Source organism: Cyphellophora attinorum, assembly GCF_001299255.1.
Source record: "Cyphellophora attinorum strain CBS 131958 chromosome Unknown Contig17, whole genome shotgun sequence".
In the NCBI taxonomy this organism is placed as follows: domain Eukaryota; kingdom Fungi; phylum Ascomycota; class Eurotiomycetes; order Chaetothyriales; family Cyphellophoraceae; genus Cyphellophora; species Cyphellophora attinorum.
The window spans coordinates 25,868-44,008 of record NW_017253245.1 but is presented as its reverse complement, the minus strand read 5'-3'; the positions used below and the strand labels follow the sequence as shown (position 1 = coordinate 44,008).

Genomic DNA, 18,141 nt, shown 5'->3' with positions numbered 1-18,141 from the left:
ACTCAGCCAGTCGAGAAAATCTGGCGTGAAGTAGGAGATAACTATTCCGGCTCCGGCTCTCAAGATGCCCTCCGTAGATTCGAAAGCCATGGTTTTGAGATCAAAGACTCCCGCCTTTGCACCTGCATGAATCATGCAAACTCGCCACTGACCTGATAAGCAGCGATTGGTAGATCTCGCGCCAACTCTTTAGCATCTGAGATGATGTCCAAGTACTGCGAGGCCGGCTTCACAAGGATGATGTCAGCTCCCTCATTCACGTCTCGCAGAATCGCTCTTCTCGCAAGTCCTCGGCCTCCTGGGGGTAATTGATAGCACTTGCGGTCTCCGAACGATGGGCATGACCCTGCTGCGTCTCGGAAAGGCCCATACAGACAGCCGGAGAACTTGGCGGCATAAGACATAAGGTTGACTTGATGGGACAGACCAGACTCGATGAGCTTCAGCTTGATCGCCCGAATACGTCCGTCGTTCATGTCCGAAGGCGCCACACAGTGCGCGCCGGCGTGTGCGTATGCCATTGCTACATCAGAGATTCGCTCCACCGACATAGCGTTGTTCAACGAGCCGTCTTCCCTCAGTATGCCACAGTGTCCATGTGAAGTGTACTCGCACAGACAGACGTCACAGACGATGAACATCTGCGGGAAATGCTGCTTGATGATCTGAATGCCTTTTATGACCGGTCCTTCTGGGTCGTCGGCTGAGGTTCCCAATGCATCTTTTGCGTTGGGCGCAAGAGGCACTCCGAAGAGGATGACTGACTTCAGACCTTTGCGGACTAACGGCGTAAGGAAGGGTATGAGCCGATTGATGCCCCGGCGGTGTTGATTTGGTAATGACGGGATCAGAGTCTCTTCGTCTGGGTCGTCTGTGATGAAAAGCGGATAGATGAGCATAGACTATGCAAGTCAGTGAATTTGCCGCGCCCGCCTGCTGATGGATCATCATACCTTGGTCAGCTGTCGTTCTGCTTGCCATGCTCGAGACAGCGGGTGACTATACCCCGAATGTAGTTGTGAGGAAATATCCCCTGCAATGCTCACGCTGGTGGCAGCAGTGGAGGTGTATGATCGCGCTTGCGAGGGAGCTGAAGGGCGAGATATGGTAGACCGCTCGTCGGTGCCCTTCGCATCGCGAAAGGCAATATCTTGAACCAGACTTGAGAAAGACATTGTTGTAGTAAGCCTCCACTCCCGGGCTGGCAATTAAGTCAGAGATCCCTCGACACTCGATGGTGAGCCTGCGTATGGGAATGCAGTCGCGGATACTGTCGAAATGATGTTGTTTCAGATGGAATGTACACGCTTGTTCACGGCGGATACTCCAGGGAGGGTCAACAGCGCACAGACGTAAGAGCAGTAAGCGGTCAAGGTCAACTTCGAAGTACAAAATTATTCATGCCGCGGCTGGTATAGGTCCCAATTCGGGCACCCGCGATTGGCTGGCTCAAGCAACTGCCGGATCTGATCTGACGTACATTATTGGAAGTCATTTATTGCTGAAGTAGTACCAGTACTCGTTCTATCGAGTCACACAATCCGCCCGGTCAATTTGAAGAGTGTAGACCAGATCTCGGGATTGTTTACACAGTACTGCGAATGGCACTAACCGCCACAGGATCATTCGACGCATCTTAGGTCTGTAGATCAAACCAAGCAGTCGTATGCGCATCTTCATACTCCATCAAGAATGGACTCTCGAACCTGAGGTAAAGATGCCGGCGCTAATAGGTAGGAGCGTAATGATCATGAAAATCAGGTCAGGGAGGCCGATGAAAATCCAAGCTTAGGTCAGCAATGACCCATGGATTGAGAGCATGCTTGAGATAAGCGTCACTTGAAACTTTCGATGAACAAAACCTCGCCAGTGAGGCCGCTGTATGGATTTTGGATGTGCTATCAGTACAGGTTCAGGCTCTGCTCTCGAAGCTCCACGCCGACGCTTCCAGGTCCTCATCGGTCTTCCGGACAGGGAGTACGCTGTGGGGAATTTGGGGCGAGGTATATGAAGGATGAAGAACACGCTCATTTCTTGTCCGAACAGCTTGGGCGCCGCGTCACAGCTGCACCTCGTTGTTCAAGATCGTGACTTCTTCTCCGGGCTTGAATGCTGGAAGGCCGATATATGGACAGCCGTCGCATCGGAAAGCATCTGTGTTCAATTAGCAGGCAAGTCGCAACGTGATGGAGCACGACTTACCACCAAGACTGCAATTACCACAGCTCCCGACTTTGCCTTCCACTGTGAAATCAACTTCAGCAAGATCGTCGGACTGCAACTTGAGGGTGTTGAGATTCTTGTCTGCCTGGTCGCGCTTTTCCTTGTCCTCTGCTTCAAGTCGAGCCGCCAGACCACATGTGCAATCTTTGCACGCTCGCCTCCGCTTTGCTTTCGGTGCGCATTCCTTCGGGACAGTGATAGGTCGGCTTAGATCCTCGTCAGCCATCAACTCGTCCTCGTCTATCAGCTCATCATCGGAATCGTTGCCGTCATCAAAACCCACTCCGGCGGGCAATCCATTTGTGACTTCGTCGCTTTTCCTCTTCGCCGCGAGTGGGAGCGACACGGAGCCAGTTCCGCCGTTTGTAATGCCACCGGCGGCTTGCGCCACCGCTTTTCTCTTGCCACACCGAAGCGGAACTGTCTCTTGACTGTTGTAGTCTGGCTTGACGAAGCCACGACCAGGCTCGTATGTCAAGCCAGCCAGAATGGCTTCATTCTTCTCGGCGCCTTCACGCTGACCATAACTTTGATCTTGGCTGTGCAACACACCCGTAGGCTTCATCGACCTAACCAGCAGGCTCATCATGTCTCGTGTGATCAACGAGGAGCTCTCACGTCTTGTCCCATCTGCGTCTGACAGGATCATGACAATCTCGTAGGTTGACTCTGGCAGCGAGACCAGGCCCATTGCAAGTCGGTCAAGCATCTGCAAGTCGGTCTGCGACCGATCGTGCATTTGCAGCACATTCGTTAATTTCTCTTGGTGCGAGGATAGCGATGGCGGCGAAAGCAGAAGAGTTCGTCGCGCGACCTGTGGCGGGGCAGTCTTGCTGGGCAGGACGAAATCGTCGGATGTGTCCATGATGAGCGAGGGAGCCATGGCGAAGGAGTCGCAGCAAGTCCAGCACCAGAGAGAAGTTATCAATCCAAAGTTGAGGCTGAGGATGAGAAAAGTACAATCGGATTGAACATCTCCGGAAAATATTGATGATTGCGGAATAACAACGAGGCCCAAAGGCTCGCAGTCACTCGCTTAGAAATCGGCCAATTGCCCCTCACAGGTTCCGCCATTCAAGTGTCCCTCGATCCCTAGAACTATGCCCTACAGCACACGCTACTGTCACAATAGACATCCGTTGTACCTGAATGCCTCAGGCATATTCAATCATCGTGGTGATGTAGTTAGACCTCCGTGTCTCGCGTGTTTGTCGGTGCTATGCATCGCTGTATCGCTGTGGGCATTGCAGTGTCTGGAACCACGAGTGACGTAGCCATCACGTGTCTAGCGAGTCCCCGAAGTCGGCTCGGCTTCGATCGAGACAACAAACGGCGAGGGTGAGACTCAATTGACTCTTATCTGCTGGGTAGATGAGCACAGCAGTGACTGGATCCGGGGAGATGCAGCAGCTGGTCATAGTATAACGAATGAGTCCTGATGATAGTGCCCGCTGAATCGAAGCAATCACATCACACCACTGCGGACGAGATGGCTGCCCCATCTCAGCCGCTGTGCCGATCTTCAAGCACGCATGAACCACAGATGAACACGACGTGTTCCTGCCTACGTTTATCTGCGCTGCGATGATGGTCTACACCATCACTATACACACCGTCAGTCTACAGCTTGTAGCATATAGTGAAGTGGGCACAGCATACATGAGATGCGTATTTTGCAACGGCTGGCCATCAGGAACCCCGCCAATTGACGCGATGCGTCACGCTATGTGGGCATCGAGTCCGGGGAAGGTCTCCACAGAAGGTCTGACTGGCAGGCCGTTTGAATGCTCTCGTGACTTGACTATGCCCCAGTGAATTGCGCATCGGGACTCGTTGCAAGGGGCAAGAACCTCCAGGAACTCTGACCAACGAGCTCACTCTCCCGAGCATACACCCTGAACTTGTAATCTGATGAGTGTCTCTCGATCATCCGCCTGAAGCATTTCCGCCTTTCCCTCCTTCATCGTCCACCTCAAGCCATTCTCTTCCCACCCACGCCATCAAACAGACACCTCTCTTGTAATTGGGAGCATTAGAGAAGGTAGGTGAAGCTGTCTGAGATTGACTACGAGTGATATCCTTTGGTCTCGTGACCAGCACGCCGCTCCGCTGGTAGTCACGGCAATGGTCCGAGCTTCCTTTGAACTTCCCGCATCTTCAATGACAATCTACCAACCAAGCACGCCATTTCATACTAACACTCGCAAGCACACCGTGTTGAACGAAATATCGAAGAACCTCTCAACTCCGACACTTCATCGACCTCACCCGTCTCCTTCACATACACTGCAGTCACTACCTCTCCAAGAGTAAGCTGACCCTGATCGTGACCCTTCCTCCTGCCCCGCGTTCGCCTGAGGGCAAGTCAGACAAAGACTTGTGCTCGAGGGACACTCTGCAGCATGATGACGTACTCACTGTCGCTGCTGTGTACGAACCATGCTGACACCGTCCGAAAGTGACCCGTTCCAACAAAGCCAACGACCGCAACCACGTCGCCCTCGCCGATGGCACTGCCGTCGCCGAAGATCGTCTTCCTCGCTACTTCGCCAAGTCTGGTCACGTCGACGCTGACCCTACTGGTGTCAAGAAGCACGGTGGTGGCCGCGGCAACTGGTAAGTCACAAAGGCTTCACTGCAGTTCACCTTCCCAGGTTCGTCGACATGGTAACTGACACGACATCTGAACATAGGGGCAAAGATGGAGTTGAAGCCGAAGACTTAGGCTACAGCATGGCCAAAGACCGCCGTCGATCCAACTCGTCCACCCAGGTTCTCAGTGACTTCAAAACCAAGTTCGAGACCAGCGATGTCGATCCCGTCTTCGAGGAGGAACTCCACGGTCCGACCGACGAGGACTACGAGAAGGCCAGCATGGCTAGCATCGAGAAGGAAGACTCTACCGACAGCGCTCGTTCCGTCGACCTTGATGGCGAGGACGCTGCTGTCAAGAAGTAATACCACACTTCACTCCATCACATCAGCCCGTCACGTTGTCGGCTCTGCGACTCACGACGAAGGCTTGACCAACACCTCTACACCAACGAAAGTCCATGTTTCCATTCTTCCACAAGAACTGGTTTCAGAAGACGTTTGCTGTTGCTGCTGAATGGTGTGGGGTATCTCAGCAGATCGAGGCGCGATCTTTACATGGCGTTACTCTGCAATGCACGGAGCTACAAAGCAAAATAGCAACTATCGGAGTATGTATTAACAGCACAGCGGGAAAGGCCTAGCTGGATTGCGTGGATACCGAGCTCTGGATGATCGAGCTACATGCCTGCAAGGTGTATAGCTCAAAGTACACAGAGAGTGGATGGAAGCGTTATATCATAGCTAGGACCTCGAAATCATATGAGTCGGCGCAGCCGTCGACTCTCCAAAGTAGCTTTTCCTTCAGGGTGTCTCGTGTGATGTCGACCTGTACATTTCTGAGCGTGACTTACATCAAACCGGATGGTAGCAGTTGGAACATTCGAGCCCACCGCCAATCTTCCATCCTGTGTGAAGTAGGCAACACTTGTAGAGTTGAATCATCAAATGATCTGAAGAACGGGATCTATTATTGAGTGACCTAGTATGCAAATATAATACGCTGAACGCTCAATGCTGACGCGCTTCATTTCCTCGAAATCCGTTGATGTTGTACACTATCCACACCTCCACAGCTCATGTTCTGTAATCCATCCTCCAAAGCTCTGTAATCCATCCTGCAAAGCTCTGTAATCCATCCTCCAAACCTCATCCTCATGCACCAGCATCACTCCTAGTCTTCACCCGCTCCATCTCCGCTCTCTGCCGCTCCCGCCTATGCCGGGCCCTCCGCTCGATCTCCTCCGTTGTCTCATAATCTTGTCCCTGCTCAAGCGACTCCTCATCGCTATCGCTGTCTTCACTACTCGCCCCGGACTGTCCACTCTCCCGTCTCGCACGACGCTGCTGCTTCTCTTCGTCGTCACCTCCTTCTCCGACTTCCGTAGCTTCCGAGTCGTCAGACGCGTCCTGTTCTTGCTGAGGGGCTTTGTCCTCGGTAGGTGCGAAGCGACTCTTGATCCGGATCGCACGGCCATACTTGTAGAAGACGAAGGGGATGGGTGCGAGCAGGACGCGACGCCGCCGATCAAGCTCCCTCCGCCACCGACACCGAGGGCGTTGAACATGTAATTAGTGAACAACGGAGCAGCGGCACCGCAAGCGGATCGAGTGATCGTGTTGGCTGCCATGGCGGATGCGGTGAACATGAGGTATGTATCTGTGAGGTAGTTGAGGTATGCGACGAAGACCAGCATGATGCTAGTGGAGAGAAGTGTTCCGGCGATGGTGGGGACGATCCAGTGAATGCTGTTGTATTCTGCCGTCCATGCGAACCAGAACATCGTAACGGGAAAGAGGATGCCACCCAGCATGGCGAGGGGAAGGCGGTCTTCAGCTTCGAATTTGTGGCCCTTGGCCTGGCGCTTCTGCTCGTGGCGCGTGAAGGTGAGGACGATCATGCCACCGATAACGGCGCCGACGACGGTGCCTGCCAGAGGAAGTTCGCCAACGCCCGCGTTCCAGCCGCGTTTCTGCTGGAAGACGATCGGGTAGATTGAGAAGAGCATGTAGAGGAGGGTGTAGACCACTGAGATGTAAATGGCGACCAGGAGCGCGATAGGATCGAAAAGAATCTGCCACGGTCGAAGCAGGGCGACGCGAAACATGGCTCCCAGGTTGCGACCATGAGCTTCGGCGGGGGCGGTGACGTCGCCATACTTCTCTGGATTGACGCGTCGGAGGCGTTTGGCCTTGTTCAGGAGCACAACTGGCGCGTAGGTCTCTGGCAGCGTAAACATAAGGATGGCAGTCCCACCCCCAAACATGTTGAGGACGTAGAAGATCCATCGCCAGCCATCGTCACCTTTGGTGACCTGGAGAAAGCCGGCGACGATCGGACCTGCCGCCGGACCAACGAAAGTCATCATGGAGAACAGCGCTATGGCATTGGCCCGCTCGTTCGGGCCCCAGATGTCGGCAACAACCCCAGGAGCGTTCGTGAGAGGCGCAGAAGCGAAGGTGCCACTGAGTAACCGGCCGACGAGCAATGATCCGAAGTTCGGCGCAAAGGCGCAAAGAAAATTGAATGCGATATAGCATAAGAACGTGATGTAGAATAAGTATCTCCTTCCGAAGAATTCGCTGAGTGGTGCAAAGACAAGAGGTCCTGCGCAATAGCCGAGCAGGAACAAAGTGATGACCAGACCAGCAGCCTCCTCGGATACATGAAAGTATTCTGATATGCCGACCAGAACTCCGGACGGCGCAGACGAAGCGAACGTTGCGTTAACAACCATCGACACCGCTACAACCGTAATGTAGATCCGTCGTCCGACTGACCAGTTCTTTGGGTTTTCGACATCGCCCTCCTCGAAATCCAGATGGCCATCTTTGTTAAAATGGACTTCTTGATTGGGATCGATCTTGCCAGACCGATATGGCTTGGCCGTTGGCCGGCTGAGAAAGCGGTCCAGGGAATTCATTGTCAGGGTTTTTTGGCGAGTGATAGAAAGCTGGGTATCAGTTGAGTCTGGGCATTTTCTGAATTGATATTTGGTCCTGCAACATCAACAATATGGCGAAATTTCCGCGCTCTATGACGGACTTAAAGAATTGTGGGCATTAATAATGACGATCAAAGCAGCAGGAAGGAGCAGGGAGGCTTGAAGTTTAACCACATGGAGGTATGGCGTAGTTGCCTTCGGTTGTTCGGCATTCGCCATTCATCTTCAGGAAAGAGTTTCTTTCTCTCGATTGACTTGTCGAATGATGTAGTCTGTTTGTCGGTCTCAGTAGCAACAGCGCTGGCGTACGCGCGATGTGTGATCGATACAAATTGACCGAAAGCGAATGTCTGAACGCCTCATCGGCGGCCGCCAGCCCTGAACGCCTCCCGGAGATCATCTCCGGTCGGCATGTTAAAGGCGCGAGCGCGGTTGACACTACCGCAACAAAGCTTGTTTGAAGACATTGTGGGAGATTTTTTGATACGCGTCGTGGCATTAGTTCCATGTTAGGCAGTTGTCGATAGGATGAGTCAACGGCTTAAGGGTATATACGTTACTTGCGGATACCATAAAACCGCCCGGAGCCGCCAGATGTTTGCGACCGAGATGCCCCAGGCTTTCACCTGGCCGGGCATGGCGTCGCTGTAATGCTTTAGCCTTTTCTGTTTGCTGATTGATCAGATTCAGTACGCGTCGGCAAGGTCAATCATTAATGGAGGTGCGCCTATGTTATGCAAGCGCAGTATGAAATCCCTGGAGCACACCCTTGATGCTCTCGGCCGCCGGAGTGTTCGTAGATGCTCCGTGCCGATACGAAGTATGGCAACTCGCTGTAGAAAGAATGCTGATTGAGGCGACGACTGGAAGGCCTCGCTATCACCAGAAGACCGTGGTGGTGGTCGAGTGCAGAGGTGATTGCAGGATCATGTATTACTGCCATCACCCATCACTTCCTTTCCTGAATGGGACGTGCTTGCCCATGGCAAGGACGATGCGTGCTACCTGACACAAGGAAGTGGCTCTGGAATCTCGAAAGCGCTTTGATCGACGCCTTGTCCGTTTTCTTGTAGCACTGTAATAAAACGTCTGACTTCGTCGAGGAGTGCTTTTGATGTGTTGAAGACAAGGCAACTCAGGCGTGCCCCCCATTGAGGCTAGCGCGGTTTGCTTTGTAGACGCGCTCCAAGTTGGACTTAAAGGCTTTCGAGTGAACATCAACATTTCGCAAATAGCACAATTCCTCCATACGTTACAGCCGTTATTTGCATTCTATTCGGTCGGCAAGCGCTTCGATGTCGTTCTTGCTGCGATAATGTTTACTCCCAAGACACCCAGTCACAGCCACTCCCTGCGGCCGAAACGAACTCGCCAGGCCACAGGCAACGAAGACACACTTCCAACCGCGAAACGAAAGCGCCGCTCCGCTCTCCGGCGCGACACCTTTGAGCCTCTGGCCGAAGTCAGCGTCAACGAAGTTGCTGCCCGTCAAGAGCCTGAGGTCAATGGCCATGTCGATACTACAGCTTCCAAACCTGTCGCAGCAAAGCCCAAAGAGTTGACATTCCGAGGTCCAAAAGCTGAGCGACGGCCGGACCGTGTACAATCAGCGGCTGTGCTAGCCACGAACGACTTCTACACTGTCAGCGAGCTCCCCTCACTGCCTCAGCAAGTACGCGACTTCGATCGCGGCGGTGTATCGTACACATGCACTTTCTCCGTCGAGCACGGCTATGCCCTGGCTATAACCCACAACGAGGTCGTCATTTGGCCATACAACACAAGCGCACCCGTTCCGTCACCAAGAGATCTCATCATTGTGCCGTTGGCTTTCCTCCAGACCTCTACCGCCGATCCTCTGCCACTCGCAGCCTTCACCAGGAACTCCGTCGACAACGAGCCAGGACTTCTGGTTGTTTCGGCGAAATGGGGCAAGATCATCTACTGGGACACATTGACCAATGCATCCACGATTGTTGCAGGGTCAGAGTCCAACGGCGTGCAAGGCTCGATTCCAAACATGAACGGAGAGACAGTGAGGGATCTCATCAATGCTGAACCGGCAGGGTTTGTGGTCTCGCTAAGTCGAGGCCGCGTTTCACACATCAGTGTCCGCGATCAGAAGGGGAGGCCGTCCATAGGCATTCAGAATCTGAACAAAGCACCAACTACCGGTCTGATGGGTACTATTGGTGGCAGTGTACGAAAATTGGTAGGATGGAGCTACCGGCGAGGCACTCCGATAGTCAAGGCGGGCAATGCTCGAAAAGGACAACGCGATGTCTTGATCATGACCGAAAACGCTGAGGTGGAGCTGTGGGAGACCAACATCACTGTCGGGAACAACTCGAAGCTCCAACGCAGTTTGCTAGACGACCTGCGACGGGCACTCGAGCCATACGTGCAGGTTGAGAAGTCGATACAGCATTGCAACATCAGTATACTCGATGTTGACCTTGCACAACATGGTCAGGAAGTATCGTTCAACCAGGAATCATCATGGACATCGCTTGTTACGCTGGTCGCTCTCTCTGACGGAGACGGTCAACGCTTGTTCATTGTCGAGCTGCTAGCATCCGATGCAGAAGTCCAGGTCACGGCCATACATCCAATTCGCTGCTATGCGCCGAAGCGTTCAAGCAACACGGGTTATCGACCACGGCTATCTACTGTCAAGTCTACTGCTTTCGCAATCTTCGAAAATGCGGTCGTACTGTATTCCCTCTCCAAGATCACCGAGTCGCCCTCTTCACAGTTGATGGCAGAAGGTCATGCACTTCCTGGCCCGTTTCAAGACGTGATCCAACTCGATGAAGACAAAGCGTACCAATTTTTGGGTCATGCGGTTGACGGAAGAGGGGACGATGCATCATGTGTTCTCGCTGTCTCTATGAAAGGCCTCATTCGGATTCATTCCCACAAGAACGATGCCACGGTCGACGCCGAGGATTACTCCAATAAGATTGGCGCGAAGAGCCGCGTTGAGCAGGCGATCTTCTATGGCACCAACAAAGAGAATCCGTTGGATCTCAATACAGCATCTGCCACTCAATTCAGCCAAGATGAGATTGAAGAAGCCGCAACGCAAGTCAGCGCTGAGATCATCACTGCAAATTCCAAATATCTGCCTAAGAACAGCACTTCGATCACGAAGCACTTACAGGATCGAGCCAAGTATTTGAATTCACTTATTCACTACCTGGTCAGATACTATCCAGACAAGTGCTCAGAGAATCTGCGCGACAGACTTTTGTGGAATGCCGAGAAAGTGGCTACGGCTCAAGCTATCTGGAAGGTGCAGGAAGCCATTCAGCAACACTATCCTCACGAACATCGCGAGCAGAGTCAAATGCAATTCGCTCTTCAAGCTCTGCATGAGACTAAGCAGAAGTTTGCTGATGAGGAGAAAGGTCAGAACGATGTGGTCCGACACTTCCTCCTGAACGACATCAGTAATATTGACTCTTTCTTGGTACAAGTGGTGGACTGCCTCAGAGAGCTTCCCGAATTCGATGTCACTGACCCTCGAGACGTCGGCGAGCTCACTGTGGAGGCCGTCGATCTGTGGACAGCGGCATACTCTGCCGTCTTCAAATTCCGGGAGGACAATGCATCCTGGTACGGCTTTGGGGATCGTCCGATGGACAGAGGCGTTTTCGTTGATGGCTACAGTCATGACGTAGGCCGACCATGGACTTCAGACAGCATGGCCTACAAATATGCACGAAAATTGTTGGACTACGTGTGCAGCTTTCTCGAGGAGTGGTCAGACTACAGCACAGACAATGCGAAGTCAAAGAAAAAGAAAATGCCTGTCAGCAGCCGCGGCGAGGAGCACACTGCACCACCGAAGTCTGTGAGCAGTGATCTGATAGCAAAGCTACCAAAAGAGGTCGACCTGCTCATTCGTGTCACCTCAGAAGAGGTCATATGGGCAGCGAACGAGAAAGCACGCAAGGAAGGCAGCCACGAAGCCGAAGCCGTGCTTGCCATCAAAGCGGAGAAACAGCCTCGGATAGCGGCAGCCGTCGAGCAAATGGCACATTTCAATATGGAGAGTGCCATCGAGGTTGCTGAGCATTTAAAGGACTCATACTTGCTTGTCGATCTATTGACCGAGCATCTGCGACACCTGAGAGCTGAAGCACTTTCGCGCCCTGAACTCGCTGCGAAGAACGAGAAGAAAATCGTCGACCTTCAAGAGCATGCAGAAACGTACTATGATACGCTGGGCTCAGGCTGGGCTCTAGCAAACTTCAGCAGAAAGACAGAAAGCGGTGAGCTTGGTACTTTACTCGGCGAAGCCCAGGAAGACAAGGGCAAGAAACAGAGCTACCTAAACAATTTCTTGAATAGAGCCAAGAAAGCTGGTCAGCCTGTTGGAAAGATCAGCTGGATCAACGACATCCAGGGCGAGGGCAACTACCAACGTGCGGAAAAGACACTCGTGCAGGTGGCAACGACGGACGAGGACGATATCTGGCTCAGAAGACCCAATTCTGCCTCGCGAAATTGGTTGGTCTCGCCGCTGCCGAAGAACGGGCGATGTCCGAGAATGCTATCGAAGCCACTGGCGAATACGATGACAAGATTGCTCTGATCGAGATCCAGGAACGGCTCGCAACACATGTTGATCTAATCATCGGTCGCGCCATTGACATCAAGGCTGCTGAGGAATTGGCGATGAACGACTTCTCCGCCAGAATTGTGGCAAAAAGCCCAGGTCTCAAACGACTGCTGAGGACTGCCATTTCTGCTATTGTTGCAGATCAGCCACTGTCACCGGAGGAGATGGTCGATTTCCTCACGCTTGCGGATCCTCACAGCTACGAGCAAGACCCCGAGAATGATCCAGAAGTCTTCGGACAGGAATTTGCTCTGGCCTTCAAGGTCGTGGACCTCGCAGGGCTACCACCTGCTCACGACATTGCGCTTCGTCAAGTCATCTGGCGCCGCGCCATGATCCGCGATGACTGGACCGAGCTCAACAAAACTGCCAACAAATCCGATCATGATGTCCAGCACCAGATGCAGTTGTCAACGCTGTTCCAAACTCTACTCAAAGTCTTCTACGATGCAGGCCAACAGGAACCAACCAGCCTCGGCGAAATCAAGGCTGATGGCACGCTCACGCCTCTGCATACAGAGCTCGCTGCCAAGTTGCTTTCGCCAAACCAGATTCTGGAGGAGAATGCATTCCCTGTACTGCTGCAAGAGCGCTTCCAGGGCGCGGAGAAAGAGGTTGACGCTGTGAAGAAAGACCTTGAGAAGGAGCAGGCAACTCTTAAGAAATATATCGAAAAGGCACAGCTCGAACTGCATTGGACTGGTCTGAAGGACAATGCCCGGCAGGCGGTCGTAGAGGAGTTCGAGCGTCGGACGATGACAGTGGTAGACGATAACGCGGAGCAGGAGGCAGAAGTGGCTTCGGAGCAGGTGGCTCCTGTCGCTGCACCTGAAATTGATATGGACGTTGAGCAGGAAAGCATGCTGGCTGCCTAGGGAGCTGCCGCTTGGGCCATATGCATAATTGAGCATCAGGCATAGTTCAGTAATTGCACATTGGAAGACAGATCCCGTTCCGACTGCCTCCAGTCCGCATTTCTTGCATCATAGAAATTCGTTTGAGTCATCGTTTCTAGAAGGTCTGCATACACATCCAGAGCCATAAAGCGCTGTGTCAGCGTGACTCGTGCCAGGTAGGGGCTCACAGTGTGTTCCAGGTCTTGACCTCGTTTCCAGGGCGTAGTCTCTAACAAGGCACCGCTCCTTAGCACAATGTGAGTTTCTCACATTCCACCAGCCAACCAGCCAACATCCACGTCAATCCACTCAGCCCTGATCCTCCTCCGTCAACCGCTTCCTCACGCGCATCAGCGCCCTCCCCAGTCCATTCCCACCCCACCCCTCCTCCCCCTTTCCCTCCCTTAACCTCTCCCTCGCCTCCTCCGTGCTATACCCGATCCCCCAAACCCGATCATCCGGACTCGTTTCAACAATCTTCCTATTCCCAGTCCCAATCAAGACGCTCCTCAAATCCCGATTCCTCGCGTCCGAGAACTTCGCGTAATTGCCTTGCTCTACGACCGTATCACAGTACGCGTCCCATACCTTCTGATCGAAATTCTGAACTTGGCGGCCTAGTTGTTTCGCTGTGCTGGGGTGAGGAGCAGCGATGATGCGCTGCGCGGTCTCGACGTCCCCAAACAGCAAAGCTTTCGAATGCATCATGAACTGCTCCGCCGAGCTAAACAACAACGACTCGCCTCGTGATTGCTGCGCGTCACGATTGCCGGCTTTGGCAGCTGAGGAGGCCTCTGTCCAAACGGCGGCGTCGAACTGGCAGGGGAACCATTGCTGGAAGCACACGTGTGGGTCCTCGCCCTCGTAGCCGAAAAATAGCACGTACTCGTCGTTGATGAAGGGCGGTTGCTTGGCTGCGGCGAGGAGGGCCTCGGAGAAGTTGTAGGGGTTCGAGGGGTCGAGGCTCGAGGGGTGGGAGCGGCGGGGCCGCGGGGGTGGACTGGGGTTGTGGATGGGGGAGGGTTCATGGTGGATTTCTATTTGACCGCTGTGGAGGGCTTTGTGTACTCAGGATCTGTGTACCGCTGTGCTTGGCTAGGCGACGTCTCATAGTCGGTCGACTGTTCTGTACAGCTCACCTTTGGGTTTGCTATATCGTCATGCCGTGACCGCTGCGCGGGGAGACCTCACGTCCTCATGACGTGGGTCTCGCTGTGCTGGGCTTGAGCAACGCTTGATACCTTCCTGTCATCCGAGCGGACTGTACATGTCATCCTTGATCCTGCTATACACCATCATCATCCTGGGCGATGCCGTTCTATGACGGAAATCAAGCAAGAGTTAAAGCACCTCGCACACCGTAGATTGCCCGAATGTCCAGAGACATAAGTTCCGCCCTCGTGAACAGTGAGTATGGGGCGCAAGCTTAAGTGCAGATAGCCGAGCGCTACGATCTTCAACAAAGTGGTAGTAAACGCTATGTGCGATTCCATGGCCGATGTGTTATCTTAAAGCAGCTGCTCAGCGATACGATGGAAAGCAGCGGCGTGGCCGTCGCCTAGACTCGTCCATCTAAATGGACTGCTACGTATGGCGCCTTCTCCTCCAAAGTTTTGTCCGCGAGTGCAGCCTCGGCGTTCGCTAGATCGGGTACTTGAAAGACTGAGAAGTCTCTTGCTGGCACATGATGCAAGAACATGTAGTCAATCTCTTCCAGGGATCGGCGAGCAGTTTCTGGAAGGAAGAAATACACCCAAAGGCACCCCAAGACCATGAGACCGCCATAGAGGAAGCCAATCTTTGATCCAAGATTCGCTCCGTCCGGATTGTATAGGTAGGGAAATGTGAAGCTCACCATCCAATTGCTTCGTTCTACGTCAGCATGCATCCGGACGTGAACAGGAAGTGAAGGACTGGGTTGGAGAGAGAGACGGAACGGGAGTGCGAAGATGAAGACGGAATGGGAGTGCGAGACAAAGGCATCGGAGACAACTCCGAGACCTTCAGTCTTTACTTCACTCCCCCAATGTTGGAAAGAACACTTACAAGAGCCAGTTAGTTCCTGTTGCGAGTGCAAATATCTTCCCCCGGTTTGGACCAGTGGCGATCTCTGATGTGAAGACCCACGTAGTTGGACCCCATGCAAGGTTGAAGGCGAACAGGAAGATGAAAACCATGGCGACGATCGTCTGTTCCAACGTACGCGTCTTTTCAGGCGCAAGTGCACACCCTGCCATGACTAGCAGTACAGCTGCAACGAGTGAGCCGGAAAGTAACATCATTGGTCGACGTCCGAACTTTTCGATACCATATTGACTGATGAAGATGCCCGGCAGCGTGGTGAGGTAGAGGCCAGTGCTGATCAAGTACGGGTTGTCGATTCCAACGTCGGCAAAGAATACTACACCGTAGCTGACGATGAAGTTGATGCCCGACGCTTGTGACCAAGCTGGATCTGAGTGTTAGTGACAGAGGCTCACGAATTTGCACATTGACTGAACTGACCTTGCATACTGCACGCCAAGTAGGCTTTGCGCCCTTCGGGTCCCCAGCTAAAGATAGATCTCCACGATGACTCCTGCGCTTGTTCTTGGGTAACGCTGTTCTGCATCGCGGAAAGCTGCTCGTCGAGCTTGTTGTTGTCGACGTGCTTGCCATACAAACGGGTCAAAGCTTTCTTGGCTGGATCAACTTTGCCTTTGCCTAACAGCCAGCGTGGCGATTCTGGAGCCAGGAAAAGTAGCGTCGGTACAAGGATCATTGGGAAGACAAGCTGTATGGCCATGGGAATTCGGAAAGAGCCAGTGTCTGTTCGTGTGTGAGAGCCGTCGTCAACAACAACGCCCAGAATGAGGCCTATTGCGATGAAGAACTGGTACATGGTGACCAGAGCACCCCGGAATTGAGCCGGAGCACAGTCCGCCACATACAGAGGGACCAGGCAGGACAGCAGGCCCACAGCGTAGCCTATGAAACGGTCAGTCAAGAGCGACCGAGGAGATCGTGGAAACGGTGCTTACCAACGACCAGTCGTCCTGCGATGAGAACGCCAATGAGATTTGCAGCCAGCTGCAAGATCGTGCCAAGCACGACGCAAGCCATAGCAACCAACAGTCCAGATCTTCGGCCAAGCATGTCACCGACGATGAAGGAGCTCACAGCACCGACGAACTCTCCGACATTGATGATACTGGTGATGATGGACTGGACGCGTGAGGTCAAAACGTATTTCGCGGTGTCAGCGTCGTAGTGCCCGTATATCGAGACGAAGGGTTGCATAGCAAGGATGCCACTGAAGTATGAGCTGTCATATCCGAATTGGAGCGCGCCAGTGGTAACCAGGACGCATATGAGTATGACTTTCCAGTCACGCTGAAACGTGTGCGAGAGAGGTTGGGTAGCCATGGTAGAGTTGTGTCAATAGCGACAGGTCCTTCCAGATGGTGAGTAGAGTTGTGCGGCCCAGGAATGGTGTCAATTGTAGACCGTCTGTTGGACTGCTAGGACCATTATATAGGGTTGTCGCGTGCAGCTCCAGGATGGTCTCATGGTGAATATGCGGAGAGAGAAATTAGCCGTGTCATGAGGGACTGCTACCGCCGACAAAGTTCGCATCCCTTTGAGCGGAAGATGTGGGGACGACCGGTAGTTTAGATCTTGTTCGCGACCACGAGATTGAGTGCGACCTCTCACGTGTCTCTGTGGGGAGTTTAACCACTCATACTATGGAGAAGGTTTCCATGGTGGATCCTAGAACATATTAGCCGTGCCTTCAACGAAGAATTCGCCGACACAGTTTGGTGACCTAGACCGCTGAAGCGTCTCTTGACCTGGCTTTTCGGGGCATAGGTAGAATATGCAACGTAGTCTTGCCTAGTTAGACGACCATTGCTCTGCATAGCGATAGCAAGGGTCGAGTCGCCTTCAGTCAATCATGTTTGTTTGTGTTAGAACCAAGGTGGACGTCCTTCAGTCCTTATGTTCGAACCTGCCTCAAATTCTTCCTCAGTAAACTTGTTCCTCTACTCCTTCATACCTCAGCTTGATGCACCATGTCTATGATTGTGAAGAGCAAGTTCGGCCTGAGCGGTGTTTCGGATCCAAGCCCATCGCAATATCCACAAATCGTTCTGTTTGGCGACAGTATCACACAAAACAGCGTGCTATCCCTTCAGCAATATCTGGCCACCCAGTATATCCGACGCTTTGACGTTATCAACCGAGGCTTTTCCGGGTACACTGCCCCTCTTGGTGTTTGTGCTATCAAGAAGTTCCTTCCAAAAAGCCTGTTGACGTTGGGCGAGGCAACGCCGCAGGTCAAGATTCTGACGCTCTGGTTCGGCGCCAATGACGCTTGTGCTCCGACTGGACTGGCTGGAGATCAGCACGTACCCTTGGATGAGTTCGTGTCAGCATTAGAGCACATCATCGACTATGTTGTTCTCAAAGCTCACCACACGAAGATCATCCTGTTGACGCCGCCTCCAGTCGACGAACATCAGTTTGATGCAGAGAACCCTCGGAAGGCGACACTGACAGCACAGTATGCTGCGGCGGTACGCGACCTCGCTGCACGATCGCATCTGCCACTAGTCGACGTATGGACAATGTTCGCGGCTGAAGCAGGTCTTCAGCCGTTAGTTTCGGACGGCTCTACCATGCTGCCAGGCAGCAAGCTTGCGCCTCCTGTCCAGTGCTTCACAGAACTCTTATGGGACGGCCTCCATCTTTCGACCAAGGCCTACCAGCTTGTTTTCGCAGAGCTTATGTCGACTATTCGCCGCGACATGCCTGAGCTGGCGCCGGAGAACTTGCCTCTTGAAATATGTAAGAAACATGACCCCTTGCACGTTCCTGC

General features: G+C 53.1%; 6 protein-coding genes across 6 annotated transcripts; 2 read left to right on the top strand and 4 right to left on the bottom strand.

Moving 5' to 3' along the window:
• Window positions 1-131: 131 nt before the first annotated feature.
• On the bottom strand, window positions 132-1,175 carry AB675_5727 (Delta-aminolevulinic acid dehydratase; the record flags this gene model as incomplete). Its single annotated transcript, XM_018145963.1, has 2 exons — window positions 132-902; window positions 954-1,175. The coding sequence occupies 2 exons, from the start codon at window positions 1,173-1,175 to the stop codon at window positions 132-134; spliced, it is 993 nt and encodes a 330-aa protein (XP_017998746.1).
• An 884-nt stretch (window positions 1,176-2,059) lies between these two features.
• On the bottom strand, window positions 2,060-3,106 carry AB675_5726 (Fe-S cluster assembly protein dre2; the record flags this gene model as incomplete). Its single annotated transcript, XM_018145962.1, has 2 exons — window positions 2,060-2,154; window positions 2,203-3,106. 2 exons carry the CDS (start codon window positions 3,104-3,106, stop codon window positions 2,060-2,062), a joined length of 999 nt encoding a protein of 332 aa, XP_017998887.1.
• Window positions 3,107-4,628: 1,522 nt separating this feature from the next.
• Window positions 4,629-5,181, top strand: AB675_5725 (uncharacterized protein; the record flags this gene model as incomplete). The annotated part of the gene is made up of 3 exons (XM_018145961.1): window positions 4,629-4,653; window positions 4,683-4,839; window positions 4,917-5,181. The coding sequence occupies 3 exons, from the start codon at window positions 4,629-4,631 to the stop codon at window positions 5,179-5,181; spliced, it is 447 nt and encodes a 148-aa protein (XP_017998654.1).
• A 789-nt stretch (window positions 5,182-5,970) lies between these two features.
• AB675_5724 (putative transporter) lies at window positions 5,971-7,739 on the bottom strand (the record flags this gene model as incomplete). The annotated part of the gene is made up of 2 exons (XM_018145960.1): window positions 5,971-6,242; window positions 6,296-7,739. The coding sequence occupies 2 exons, from the start codon at window positions 7,737-7,739 to the stop codon at window positions 5,971-5,973; spliced, it is 1,716 nt and encodes a 571-aa protein (XP_017998717.1).
• A 1,336-nt stretch (window positions 7,740-9,075) lies between these two features.
• AB675_5723 (Nucleoporin) lies at window positions 9,076-13,262 on the top strand (the record flags this gene model as incomplete). The annotated part of the gene is made up of 2 exons (XM_018145959.1): window positions 9,076-12,190; window positions 12,214-13,262. The coding sequence occupies 2 exons, from the start codon at window positions 9,076-9,078 to the stop codon at window positions 13,260-13,262; spliced, it is 4,164 nt and encodes a 1,387-aa protein (XP_017998776.1).
• A 330-nt stretch (window positions 13,263-13,592) lies between these two features.
• On the bottom strand, window positions 13,593-16,688 carry AB675_5722 (putative glucose transporter rco-3; the record flags this gene model as incomplete). Its single annotated transcript, XM_018145958.1, has 5 exons — window positions 13,593-14,213; window positions 14,872-15,148; window positions 15,330-15,732; window positions 15,789-16,250; window positions 16,304-16,688. The coding sequence occupies 5 exons, from the start codon at window positions 16,686-16,688 to the stop codon at window positions 13,593-13,595; spliced, it is 2,148 nt and encodes a 715-aa protein (XP_017998865.1).
• Window positions 16,689-18,141: the final 1,453 nt, after the last annotated feature.